This window comes from Hemiscyllium ocellatum, chromosome 22 (genome assembly GCF_020745735.1).
Source record: "Hemiscyllium ocellatum isolate sHemOce1 chromosome 22, sHemOce1.pat.X.cur, whole genome shotgun sequence".
NCBI classification, from domain to species: Eukaryota; Metazoa; Chordata; class Chondrichthyes; order Orectolobiformes; family Hemiscylliidae; genus Hemiscyllium; species Hemiscyllium ocellatum.
This window is the reverse complement of record NC_083422.1, coordinates 1,594,977-1,609,675: the sequence shown is the minus strand read 5'-3', so window position 1 is coordinate 1,609,675 and position 14,699 is coordinate 1,594,977. Positions and strand designations below refer to the sequence as shown.

The window sequence follows — 14,699 nt, the reverse complement described above, 5'->3', positions numbered from 1 at the left end:
TATTATCGGGATTCTATGAAGACAATGAAACTAATTGTACAATATACCTGAAGAACTGGATTGACTAGGAAGTGTAAACATTGAGTATGCAAAAGCAAAAGGTGGTATTTAGCCTAAAGGACTGAAAACAACAATATAAAGAAAGACAGAAAGAAAGAAAGATGTTTAACAATAAACTGATGAAATAAGATCCAAGGAGCATATTGAAGAAATCAAAAATCTGAAACAGAATGTTGACATGAATTAATTTGTATCAGAGATACTAGAATAAGGTAACAGCAGAAAGAAGTGAGATTACAATCTGGAAAAGTAGTGGGAAAAAATGAAATATTTGCAGATAATTAAAAATATGGGAACAAACTTTATAATGCTTAAGGACTTCAATGATATTTATTGAACCACTTTGCATCTTTACCACCATTCAAACATCCATTTTTGTGTTGGCAGCAAACTTAGATACATTACGCACAATTCCCTCATTAACCCCAACAAGCACATCCATTATTTCGATGGTCACCTCCTTTAATACCCAAGGATGTAAATTATCAGGTTCCTGGAATTTCAGCTTTCAATCCCATTAATTTCTCCACAATTCTTTCTTTTAGAGCTAATTTCAACTCCTTCTTGCTAATAGACCTTGGCTTCCCTAGCATTTCTGAAAACATTATTGTGACTTCTTCTATGAAGGCAGAGCTAAAATACTTCTTTAATTGCTCTATCCTTTCCTTGTTTTTCACTATCCATTCCTCTCTTAAGAGCATAAGGACCTTTATTTATCTGCACTCATCTACATTAAATAACTTTTACAATCAACTTTTATGTTCCTCGTCAGTTCACTCTCACTACTTTTCTGCCCTCAGGCTTCAATTCTAGACTCCTCCCAATCCTCAGGTTCACTGTTTCTTAATATGAACTTTGGCACAAGCCCAATGAAGTGGCTGACAATCCCAAAATTGGAGAAGCGCAAGCAACAGGTCTCACCTGCTTATCCATGATCCCAAAATGTGTTCCTGCTTTTAGACTTTAATTCGTTTCTTGAACTCAGAAGAACAGATTGGTAGCAGAGACTGTCCAGCCCTTTGAGCCCACTGTGCCATTCAATGGGATCGTTGCTAATCTACTTCAACATTATTTTCCTGCACCATACTGATAGCCCTTTACGTTTTTAATATGGAGAAATCTGTGAATTTCTGTCTTGAACATGTTCAATAGCTGAGCTTCCACAGGCCTCTAGGGTAGAGGATTTCGAAGATTCACCATCATCTGCTCCCTCTTGACTTTTTTTTGTTAAAATGCATTTCCTCATTCATGATACAAAATTCTCTCACTACCAAATACCCAAAGTTTGCATATTCCCCACGACCCTCACTGATGCCCCTCTTTTCTGCTGCCAAGGCCTTAAGCTTTGGAACGCTCTCCCCAAAACTTTCCCCTTTCTTTTAAATCTTCCATCCTTACTTGAAGGCATTATGCAAATATTAGGTGCTCTTAACACACATGGATTGATAGCATCCGTGTTACCTGTATGAACTGAGAGTTACAGTATCGGTTCTGACACCATGATCTAACAATCAAGATGACAGGGTGGCACCTGAATGGAAAACCTTTACTTTGATTTCTGTGCAGCTGGCAGTCAAAGATATCAAGCAAACTGGGAAAACCAGGTATTTTTCACATAGTCCAATCACTCCTTTATTGTTTAAACTGGAGAGAACATTTTCAGAGTAGAATAAATATACTGAAGCTATTTCTTTTTCTTCCTCAATCCTCTGGATGTGGATTTACTCGGCTCTTGGGTCGTGGCATTTCTGGAGGTTTGGAGACCATGGCTGGCTGCCCACTCCTCCTGAAGCTGCTGCAATAATTCAGCTGTCAGATGTCCTTGCTGAACCAGCCTGGCACTCAAAGAGTCACCAGCTTTTCCAGGTATTTCCGCTTTATAAACCTCTCCTCTGTAGCCTAAAATCTTGGACCCTCGAATCCGTCTAGATCCAATGTAAACCTGATCCTTGGAATTCATGTTCTCCACGTTTGTCCTCTCATTAGTCCATATTCCTCCATAAACAGAAGCATCTTCGGCGCCTGCAGCAGTTGTGGAGATGGAATCTGAAGCACGGATCAGACGAGTGATATTCTTCACTCCAATCTGTATGATGCTGTCCAGCTCGATCTGGATCTCTCGCACAAGGCTCACATCTGGGAACATGTCCATGAACCGGTAACTAAGACAGATGAAAGGGAACAGAGGTTAGTACCAGCTCGAGATCAGGAAAGAAAATAATTAAAGCTGAGAGAGGGGAATGGTTTGGTATAACGGTCATCAAATGAGTCACCAGACTGACAAGAAGAACCAAAAAGGAAACATCACACAAGGCTGGGAACGCACTTTAGACTGCCAAACAGTCAAGGGAAGTGGAAGAGCAAACGTAGGAGCAAATGTCTGAAATGCTACAATTGGGCTACATTATTAACATGGAGAGCATTAGTGTGAATGGTTTTGGAGCAGGGGTCGGTGGGGGGGGATTGAATCTGAACTCTTCATTCAAGAGAACACATTTTAGCCAATACGTACTGCCCTCAACAAAGGATGTGGGTTTAGTTTTACAGAAACTGGGCAGCAGGGAAAAGGGTATCAATTTGGGGAGTGCTTCTCTAGAACTTATCATAATGTAGTGGACTTAAAGCATAGTTATAGAAAAGGATAAACATAAACTGGAAAAAACAAATCTCAACTCAAAAAAACTAACTTTCTTCAGCTGTGATGTGATTTAGCTGTCAACTAGAAATAGCTCCTTGTAAGTTTATCATCAATGCCAGGTCAGTGGGAGGTATTCAAGGAAGAGATAGGGAGGATTCACATCAGAACTAAGAGCAAGAGCTGATAATTAAGATCCTGGAGCTTGCTTTGCCATTTCATATAACCATGGCTGATATTATTTTTTACCATAATTCAAATTTTTTTGCCTGTTCTTCATAACCTTTCAGCTCATTACTGACTAAACATCTATCCCCTTGAATTTACTCTATGTTTGGCATCCAGCACTCTGCAATAGTGAATTCCACAGATTTATGACCGTCTGACAGAAGTCATGTCTGCATATCCCTGTATTAAATTTGTTATCCCTTATCCTAAAACCATGACCCAGATTGCCCCACAAGGCAACATCCTCATGGTGTGGCCATAATATTCACCTGGTAAAAGAGATCAACAAACTAGCTTCTGCTAGTCAAGGAGTTCAAAGGAGAGGTTTAAAAAAAAGGAAAGCTTATAGCAGAGGGCCCAATATGTCATGAAGAAAAAAAAAAGGTAATGAAAAACATAAATCAAGGAAAACCTGAAGGTTTTAACAAATGTAACTACATAAACAGCAAGAGGTTAACAGTCAGGACAGTTAGTGACTGTAAGAATAAACCACAGAGATGGAAGACATTAAAATGACTCTTCACAAATATTTGGTTTTCAGAACAGCGATTCAATATAGATGGTGTGAAGTATTAGATTAAATAAAATGAGAGGAAGTATTAAGGAGTTAAATGACTTTATGAAAGGTGTAAATCTTCATTTAGTAAGGCATGGATTAATCAAAAATACAGCAGAGATTTAAGACATATATTTGACTAACTTCATAAAATTTTGCTAAGAAGTGGTAATAATGGAGGTCATGTCCGCACTCAACCAAGTAATGCAAGCTAAGTATAAAAATCTGTGAGCAATGATTTGACAAGGCAGCAAACCCAAAATCATCACCAACATAAGGCAATCTGTTGGAGCTCGTTTACACTCACGAGAACTATAATTCAGAAGGGATCTGTTCTTTGCAAACAACAGTAAAATGCTGAAGCCTTACCCAGGAGTTTGGTTTGTCTATAATTCCCTGTTACTTTCCCCACAGCAAAGCTTCAGCTCGAACTGACTTGCCAAACAAACAACTTGCTTTTTCCTGTAGTATAAGCTATTGTGAAGGTTTGAAATTTGGCACCTTAGTTTGGTTGAATGCAATGAGTCAATTTCAGCAACATTTAACTTCTATACTACTAAGTGAAAGATATTTGATATTTAAACTACAAGATCAGGGACCAAGAGCTGGGAAGTGGGATTAGGCTGGGCAGGATAGGTAAACATGTGTAAATTCTGTCTTAAACTGCTATAATTCATATTTCAATCTGAACCAGGAATCAGAGCCAATCCAAGACCAGGAACAGAAAGAGACCAGAACCAATCAAGATACTGTTCAAAACATCTCAGCTTTGGATGAATAGCTATCAAATGGATTTGCTAGATAAAACGAGCTTTATCAAATGTCAGAGTTGAAAGACATTCCCAAACAATGGATCCAGGCTCCTTAACTTACCTTAACCATAAGTACAGATCCAACACGTCGTGCACAGCCTCCAAGTGTACAAGGTCTTTGATATTTTTCGGTGGCACTAATGGCCAGTTAATGTGTCGACATAACCACTCGAATGTCAGTGGCTCATTCCTGCTGAACTGTCTGGCAAACTAAAACAATGCAAACAGACTCAAAGTTAAGAAAAAAGGAAAATTAGACTGCAAAATGTCAAATCAACAGATCAATGATGTAATGTGCTATTCACAATACTGAATATTGTGGATATCACAATAGTGAATACGCAATGCTGAATAGCCAGGAATCCTGACTGTCAGGGATCACAAGCTATTTTGGGAGACTGTAATAAAATCCAAAATTTAAAAAAAATTTATTTTGAAAGAAATAGCTGTTTTCCTTCTAATGGTTTTATTCTACGAGCTTATCTAGTAGAGCTGCGACTCATTACCCACACCTTTTAGAGTATGTATTAATGCAACTGACAATTTTCTCTGTTGTTTACTGGATGCTTTCTCATATGGACCCGTGGCAGAGTAGCTCAAGGCTGATTTGCGATAACTAAGTGTGGTTTGTAATTTATCTTTGGAGGTTTCCAGTTTCCTTCCCAGTACCAATATTATAATTTAACTATTTCCTGTTCTGATGATTTCACTTCATCACCAGATTTTGTGATTATCCTCAGTTTCTAACAGGACTGGGAAAATCATCCCTCTCCTAGAGATCATTTCTTAAAATGTAACGAGGAGCTACATCCTCTTCTTTTGCAGTTTCAACATTTCTCCTTTGCCTCTTCTCAGACTTGACCCCACTATCGCTGACCCCCAAATGGAAAACACACTATAATTACAGTGAAGGATTTGGCAGTGATGTGTGGCATTGAGGTAGATGATCAGCGATGATCTAATTAAATCACAGAGCAGGTTCATACATACACATCAAGAGTAGGAGACCATTCAGCCCCTTGAGCCTACTCCACTGTTCAATAAGGTTACGACTGATCTATTTGTCTTGAATTCCACATTTCCATTTACTCCCTTTTTTTCAAACTGAACGGTCTACTTCTATTGTTATGTTCTACTCATCTCCAACTCACTTGTCTCCTTCAGATTAAACCATTTAAATAACTTTAACCTTCCATGAAGTGCAATTCTTTGAAGACATGATTATTGCTCCCAAACCCCAAAGGCTCAAACAAAATCATCTGTACAAGAAAAGCTCATGGTTGATAATTACATTTTTGCATTGATTTGATCATTCCAGCCAAAGTAAATGCATTTTTGTGCATTCTCCCACTCACCCAAATTTTAAACAGACTCTACCTCCTTAGTATTTCTGAAATCTACAACAGTAGTGAACTCCTGCTCCAACTCACTGTTGAGTTTCAGTATGTTAACTGTGTGAACCCTCTAAACTCAATCCTCTAATCAGGTTGGCTTGAAACCTAATCTTGGCAGCACGTGATCACAATTTCCTGATTTATATTCCTTCCCTTTGTATTTGAGTTGTTGTGTCCCGAATCAGAATATTTTAATCCACATCTCCGTTTCCATCTGGGATCTTCCATTAAAATGGATGAAATAAGTGTTAGTTCTGGTACTGCAGGAACTTTAAAAAGGACAAGAATTTTTCTATTGATGGTGGGTGCTCAGAACAAAAGCTCGCCTGCAGCCCACGTGCGAAATACTTGAAAGTTCTAAGCAGAAAATGCTAGATGGTCTTTCAGAATCAAAACTGTTCCACACTCAACTTGTAAACTGAATTTCAAATCATCCATAAGAATGGCCTTTCTTGTTGTGTTGATTTGTAAGGGCTTTTTAAAAATAAAATCTAGGATTACTTATGTGTAACTTTAAGGGAAGCTACTGTTTTAAGTTTATGTCTCTTAGAGGTGGGAGGCAAGGCTAAACAAGAAAATGAAGAACTCTGCTGCACAGCAGGTGAGATCTGTCAATGAAGTAACTAGCTTAACTGGGTTTTGTAACTGCTTGATGGGAATGGGATTCAAGTCCCAGTACTTCAAATGAGAGAGATCAAGTGCTCTGTCACTAGGGCAGGGTATCAAGACTGAGCCGGGAAAGAGGGAGAGAAGTTTTCTTTTCCCGTTTTCAATCTGTCAATGAAAGCAGCAGTTGAATAGCTGCATAAGAGGGATGGATTTTGAAAATATTCAAAAGTGAGATCACAGAAAATGTTTATTAACTGGCCACCACCTGACTTGCCACTATCAATGATCTGTACACATCAGGTTCCTCCCTTTAGAATTGTACCCCTATTTTGTATTGTCTTTCAATGTTCTTCCAACAAAAAATGCATTTCTTCTCCAGATTCAGCTGTTGTTGCCCCTCATTTATCGATGTCATTCTGAAGTTCCACAGTATTCTCTTTACAATTTACAACTCTAAGTTTAGTGTATTCTGCAAATGAAAATTGTCCTTGGCACACCAAAATCCAGAGCATTAATACACATAAGGATATTAGATTATACATTAATTTGGCCTTTCATCACAAAATTCTCTCAATAGTTATTCTAAAGGGAACTTCCTTATGTAACATATATTGGGTCCCTTATAAACTGAATTTTCCCAGTATTCACTGCGTAGTAGTAGTAGCTATTACAGCAGTAATTAAATCTCCAAAATTTTAGTGCATGAAAACAATGGGAAGACTTAGGAAAAACAGACAGGTCATGTCGTCCAAAACCAGCATCTACAATTCATCTGGTAGCAAACACTTCTATTTGTCTTCTTTTTGAAAGTGACCTTAGAAAGAATAGTAAACTAACCCTCAGATGAAGGCATGAAATGGGATGATGATAGTTGTCCCACTGTGGCAATGGCCAAAAGAAACTGTCACTACAAACAGAGAGCACATGAGAGAGCGCGCGAGAAGTACTCAGGATAGGAATTGCCATGGGAAGCCCACAGGAACTAGGCCAGTTCTACACTGGAATAACCACACAGAAGCCACAACAGGTAAGGAACCAGATACCTCGCTGGAGTAACTATGCTAAGACTAAGTCAAATCCATGCAGGATTCAAGAATAGAGCAGACTCACTGCAGAGTGCAGTTTTCCCATTCAGCAGTCTTCACCAGGCAGATAGATCAGAAGGATAGGAGGAAGACTCCCTATCCTCTGGTATCACTGGTACTTCCTATCCCCTGGTATCATTGAATCATTTCCAATCGTCACAGTAGTATATTTCCTTTCTCTAACTAACGGTATTATATCTAAACTACTTCTGAAACTCAAAAGCAATCAGATAATTGCAATAAATAGTTGACTGCTTAACTATGATCACGAACCCCGAAAACAACAGCTCATTAAAGCCAATAGACTGACTACTGCTTGCCTGGACAAATGACAACATTTTGTGTGGTGTAAGAATAGTATTGCCACTGGATTAATGTAGAGGTTCTATTTCAGAGAATTGTTCTTCCCGAAAAATATAGCTCACTCTCACTTGTCATTCAGAAGGTCAAGAGCTCAAACTCTGCAGCAGAGGCTGCAAACATGCTGCACTGTTACAGGTGTTGTCTTTTGATGCCAAGTTTAACTGAGATTTAGTCTGTTTTCTCTTAAGAATGCAAATAAGATCCTACTGTCCTGATCAAATAGCAGATAAATATTTTTTGGTATTTAGCCAATCTTTACACCTCAAACCATTAAATTTTGGGCAGCATGGTGACCCAGTGGTTAGCACTGCTGCCTCACAGTGCCAGAGACCTGGGTTCAATTCCCACCTCGGACAACTGTCTGTGTGGAGTTTGCACATTCTCCCCGTGTCTGCGTAGGTTTCCTCCGGGTGCTCCAGTTTCCTCCCACAGTCCAAAGATGTGCAGGTTAGGTGAATTGGCCATGTTAAATTGCCCGTAATGTTAGGTGAAGGGGTAAACGTAGGGGAATGGGTCTGAGTGGTTTGCTCTTCGGAGGGTCGGTGTGGACTTGTTGGGCCGAAGGGCCTGTTTCCACACTGTAGGTAATCTAATCTAATCGTCACATTGCTGTTGGTTAAAGACTGCTGCATCTGCCACACATTACATCATCATCTACACTTGCAATACATACGCCACTGGAGTATCTTGAAGTCAGAAAATGTGTTAAGTAAATCCGTATTCTTTGTATCATAATGTAATGGTTAAAGTATGGAGAAGAAAGAAGAAACAATCTCATTGGTATAAGACTGAAGGATGAGTAAAATACCTTTAAAAAGGAGGTGCAGACAAAGGGATGCTTCCTGTTTATTGGTGCAGTGCAGAAAACATATCGTACGCGGAGATTCAATGGGATATGCTGAATCATATCAGCCAGGAACTTGAAATCATCGATATTGCACACGAAGTATAGTCCATCGACTTGCGAGAGGCTCACAAATATGTCCTGTGTTCCGAGGAAAGGCAAGAAAAAGTAAAGGAACATTGGTTTAGCTTTAAATTTGTAGAGAAGTGATCAGTCAATAAAGTATTTCACAAAGAAAGGATTTATTAGAAAACACTACTTTTCGGAGTGCTGCTTCTTTATCAGGTGCTAGTGAGACAGGAAGACCTTAGACAGAATTTAAGAAAAAGATCAAAAGGCCATTCAACTCATGTGAGTGAATCAAACTAAGATGGCTCTTCAATTTTTAAATTAGTTAGAAAGGAGGTTTTGATTGATTTAATATGCCAATCTCAGAATTTCTTTCAAGTCATTGCCCCAAGGTAACTTACGGTGTTATCAATACTTTAAGTTATCACAGGACAGTGACTTGAAAAAAATTCCAGGATTTGCATTTTAATCAATCGAAACCTGCACCTCCATTCTAACTGATTAAAGATTTAAGAGCAGTCTTAGGTGTGTTCAAAATGTTCACGAGTTGTATAAGGATCTTTTCCTTATAAATTTTGCGTCTAAGGTCTTCCTCCCTCTCTAGCACCTAATGAAGGAGCATGCTCAAAAACTAGTGCTTTCAAATAAACTTGTTGGACTACAACCTGGTATTGTGTGTGATTTTTGACCTTGCCCAACCCAGTCCAACATTGGCATTTCCACATCTTTACAAAGAAATTTCACAGTAAGCAGTAACTCTGAGCAAAACACTTACGATCAGATTCGACAGGGTGGCATCTGGCAACTGGTAGGCAAACATCTCAATCTGGTCTGCTGTGGGGTGCAAACCTGCTGCCTTAAAAAAAAGTTCAAAGTAGATAATAAATAAATACGTTTTAGAAGTTGAAACATCTTCCACCTTCCAAAGACAGGTGTTATTGAATGATCTTATAATGCTAGTCAGCAGGAAGCTATCAGAAGGCAGAGTAGAGTATAAAACTACTGGAACTTAGGGCACCGTAGCTGCAAAAATAAACTGGACTGATGTCACAGGGAGGCTGTGGCCTGATTGGCTGGTAGGAAATCTGTACTAAATTTGAAAAAGAACCCAGCAAAATATCAATAAATTTAATTAACTCATTTAAAAAATAAGTTATTAACTAAGTAGAAGTGACTGGACAGTGATGAGTTCTAGCTGTATAATGTGGGAGCTGGCTGATTCCATTGTGAACTGCAGTGACCACATCTGCAGCAAGTGTTGGTTGGTCAAGGAACTTCAGCTCAGAGTTGCTGAGCTGGAATCTGAGCTTCAAACACTATGGCATACCTGGGAGGGAGAGAAGTACCTGGACACTGTTTCAGGAGGCAGTCACAGCTGGTAGGTTAAGTACTTAAAATTTGTTCAGTGGCTATGGACAGCAAGATGTGACAGAGGAGCCTCAGCTCCTTGTCCAACAGGTATGAGGTACTTGCTCCTAGTGGCCAAGGAACAGGGTTGCAGGGAGGATGAGCCAACTGAAAACTGAACCATGGTACAGGAGGCCATTCAAGAGGGAAAGCGAAAAGATAGTTGTTGGGGGCTCTATGATTAGGGGAATGGTTACGTCCATGCCACCCATCAACCCACCCTCTACATCTGGCACCTACCCTTGCCGCCACAGGAGGCCTGAACTGCTGTGCTTTTCCAGCACCACTAATCCAGAATCTGGTTTCTAGCATCTGCAGTCATTATTTTTACCGCCACATGAGGTGAAAACCTGCACCCATACCTCCCCCACTCACCTCCATCTAAGGCCCCAAAGGATCTTTCCATATCTGGCAGATATTTTTCTGCACATCCACCCTCCGCATCTACTATGTCCGTTGCTCTCGGTGTGGTCTCCTCTACATCAGAGAGATAGGCTCCCAACTCGCGGATTATTTCAGGGGACATCTCTGGGACACACACCAAACAATCCAATTGCCCTGTGGCCGACCACTTCAAATTCCCCTCCAACTCCCCGCAAGACATGCTTGTTCGGGGCCTCCTCCACTGCCAAATCAATGCCTTACCTTCTGCCACAGGACCCTTTAACCACATGGTTACAACATCGATTTCACTAGTTTTCAAATCTCCCCTCCTCCCACCTCATCTCAGATCCAACCCTCCAACTCGGCACCACCCTCTTAATCTGTGCATTTACCTTCCCACCTATCCACTCCACTCTGCCCACTGACCAATAACAATTACCCCCAACTGAATCCACCTATTGCCTTCCCAGGTACCTTGCCCCCAGCACCACACCACTATTCATCTCTCAGCTCCCTTCCCCCTCCACATTCCTGATGAAGGGTTTATACCCAAAACATCGACCCTCCTGCTCCTGACCTGCTGTGCTTTTCCAGCACCAGATTTTTCGACATCAAAATTCTCTTACCAATTTGAGTGTCCCAGTTTAGAAAAATTATTTCACTGCCTTTGCTTTAAGCTCAAATAATTTATTACTTAATACTCTGTCCAACAGTATAGCTGTTGCTAGGAAGCCTATAAACCACTCCCATCAGTGTCTCTGATTCGTGATCTTCATCTTGACTCATACAAATTCTCGCTCATGATCTCCTTCCTCACTAATGCCCTTGATTATTATTAACGCAGCACCCTCTCTTTGCCAATCTGTCTGGGATTCTAATATATATAGCGTACTCTAGAATATTTTATTTTCTTCACCTTTGCCATGTTGTAACCAAGTCACCGTAATACAATTAAATACAAACTACTTTTCTGCATTTGGGATACTAGCTCATCTATATCATTGTGGATACTTTGAACACTCAAATAAAGTGCTCTGAATTTCATTATTTACAACAATCATTGAGCTTTATTAAAAAAAAATTAATTTAGGTATTGTGGGCTTCACTGGCTGGGCCATTATTTATTGCCCATCCTTAGTTGCAGAATATATGGTAGTGAGGAGCTGCTTCCTTGAATTGTTGCAGTTTATTTGTTGCAAGTAAACCAGTAATACCATTAGGGTGGAAATTCCAAGATACTGATTAAGAAATACTGAAGTACACTGTCAACATATTTCCAAGTCAGGATAGTGAGTTGCTTAAAGAGGAACCATAGTGGTGTTTCCATGTTTCTGCTGTCCTTGTCTACTGTGGGGAGTACTCCATTATACCCTTGACTTGTACCTTGTGTGCAAACTTTTGGGAGTCAAAGAAGTGAGTTACTCACTACGTATTCCTAACCTTTGCCTTGCTGTTGTAAACCACTGTACTTATATGACCAGCACATAGCAAATTATTGTCTATATTAACCCACAAGATGGTGATGATGGGGAGCCTTACCTTTCTTCTTCAGTATGCTCACCTCAATGGGTTCGACGGTCCTGCTCAGGATTTCTTGCAGCACAGGAAGGTCATCCCGATTCATTGTAGTAACTTCCCCTTCTTTAAAGGCTGAGCTGAATCTGCCAGCTCTGCCAGCAATCTGTAGGGCCTGTGACGTAGTTATCCGGTCCATTTCTTTCTCTCCTTTCTCATTGATACTTGGTTTCACGAGAGAATTGAAAATTATGCGTTTTATGCTCCTGAACAAAGCAGAGAAAAATTGTTCTTGCAGATTATTAAATGGTAGAACTGGGCTTCAATTAGTTTGTTCCTCGTTGTCCTGTGATCATACAGGGAAGTAGTCTCATAGTATCAAGCACCCTCTTGTAGAGAAAGCAATGAATATAACTAAATGGATAAAGTCCCTGGCCCTTATTGAACAGTTGCCAATGTCTCTCAGTCTATAGAGACTCACTCATATTGAATGATATGGTGGATGGACTTTGATTCTCTGAAGGCGAGGAAGCAACAACCAAGGCACATAATCTCAGCACTATTCGCTCAGCAGTGAAGTGAAAACAGCAACAAGGTGAATGGTTTACTCACAGATTCAAACCCATTCCAATGGCATCAGTTGCGACCAGGATCTTACAAGCATCGTCAGGGTCATTGAATTTTTTTGCTTGAGCCAATTTTGTTCCTAAGATCAAGAATACAGACACTGTCAGTAAACTGAACCAGACCACTGAGGACTAAATGTCACAACACAAGCACCAGTTGCAGCAGCTGACGATGCATGCTATGTACAGCACAGTAAAGGCCCTTCAGCCCTTGATGTTGTGCCGGCCTTTCATTTTATTCTAAGATCAAACTAACCTACATACCCTTCATTGTACAAACTTCCATGTGCCTATCAAAGAATCGCTCAAATGTCCCTAATGTATCTGACTCTGGTATCACTGCTGGCAGTGCATATCACGCACCCATCACTCTCTGGGTAAAGAGCCTACCTCTGACATCTCCCCTAAACCTTCCTCCAATCACCTTAAACTTATGCCCCTTTGTGACAGACATTTCCGTCATGGGGAAGTCATCTCTGGCTATCTACTCTGTTTCTCAATATCTTGTACAGTAAAAAGGATTATTGCTTTAACGGTAAAAGGTTGCAGTATGCTGTTATGCAGAGGGACATGGGTGTCCTTGTGCATAAATCACAGTGGGTTGGTCTGCAAGTTAAACAATTAGGAAGGCAAATGGAATTTTATCCTTCATTGCTAAAGGGATTGAGTTTAAAAGCAGGGAGGTTATGTTGCAGCTGTACAGGCTGCTGGTGAAGCCACACCTGGTGTAGTGTGTGCAGTTTTGGTCTCCTTACTTCAGAAAGGATGTACTGGCACTAGAAGAAAGTGCAGAGGAGGATCACTAGCTAGATTCCAGAATTGAGGAGATTGGCTTATGAGGAGAGCCTGAGTGGATTGGGATTATATTCATTGGAATTTAGAAGAATGGGAGGGAGGGTGTATCTTATAGAAATATATACAATTATGAAGTTAAGATGGAAGTAGAGAGGATGTTTCCTCCTTGGTAGGTAAAACTAGGATAAGAGATCATAGCCTCAAAATTAGGGGGGGCAGATTTAGGACTGAATTGAGAAAGAACTTCTTTATCCAGAGGGCTGTAAATCTATGGAATTCCCTGCCCAGTGAAGTAGTTGACGCTACTTCAGTGAACGTTGTTAGAACAAAGGTAGATTTTTTTTAACAATAAAGGAATTAAGGGATACAGTGAGAGGGTGGGTAAGTGGAGTTGAGTCTGCGAAAAGATCAACCATGATCTTATCGAACATCAGAGCAGGCTCGAAGGTCTACTCCTGCTCCTAGTCCCTATGTTCTAAGTAGAATGGGAGACTCTTGTATCATTCTATTCAACAGTGATTTCTACTTGGCAATTGCCAAACATGTGAGGGAAAACTGTGGCCCTGATATGTGGGTCTCATTCGGAGTCATGGTGCTACACTGTTAAGAGGTTGGCTTTTCACAAACCAGTTAGAATTAATGATAGAAAGAGGGGGTTTGACAACAACACAATCAAAATCAAACAGTATGCAAAGGCTGGGTAATGAGTAGAAACAAACAGTATGCAAAGCTGGGGTCTCAACAGGAAGAGTCTGATCATGCATTCCACACAAAGACTTGCTTTCTCTCAGTGACCAGTACTTGCAGACTGAAATTTGCTGATTCTTTCCAAACTAGAATCAAGGATCAGAGATCGAACAGAACAATAACAGCAGGACAAAGAAGCAACCTTACAATTTGCCCACATTGACAATCCCTCATCATGATGATGAGATAGAACTGTCACTCTCACCAATATTAAAATTCTCTTGCACAGAATATATTGTACTTGACAATACAGAATTGCTGCAGAGAGACATGTTGCCAAACCATTTTGTTTTACACTCATTAGGACAAAACACAAGGATGCCAAATATCGAACCGTCATGACCAATTATATTACAAACAGTTGCTGATTGGTGGCAAGTTGACTCTGATTAGCCACTGACAATGTTAACAATGTTAACAATGCTACGCAAAGAACCAATTTAAGATAATCAGCCAAGGTCAGAACTCAGTTCTTCAACACTTTATAGAAGTCATCGTTATCCTCGCACACACGTCTGCAAACAAAAAGGAATAAGTTTAGTCTTGTGCCTTTATTCAGTTAGCCAAGAT

General features: G+C 40.1%; 1 protein-coding gene across 1 annotated transcript in view; it reads right to left on the bottom strand.

Annotated features, from left to right (window-relative positions):
* Nucleotides 1-376: 376 nt before the first annotated feature.
* supv3l1 (SUV3-like helicase) overlaps nt 377-14,699 on the bottom strand; it is a 39,602-nt gene continuing 25,279 nt past the window's right edge. Inside the window, exons 10-15 of the mRNA XM_060841823.1 lie at nt 12,574-12,667; nt 12,008-12,227; nt 9,431-9,511; nt 8,551-8,727; nt 4,353-4,501; nt 377-2,222 (exon numbers count right to left, since the gene is read on the bottom strand). Of these exons, the coding sequence (XP_060697806.1) occupies nt 1,745-2,222; nt 4,353-4,501; nt 8,551-8,727; nt 9,431-9,511; nt 12,008-12,227; nt 12,574-12,667 (1,199 nt within the window). The 3' untranslated portion in view covers nt 377-1,744. The remainder of the gene's footprint in view (nt 2,223-4,352; nt 4,502-8,550; nt 8,728-9,430; nt 9,512-12,007; nt 12,228-12,573; nt 12,668-14,699) is intronic.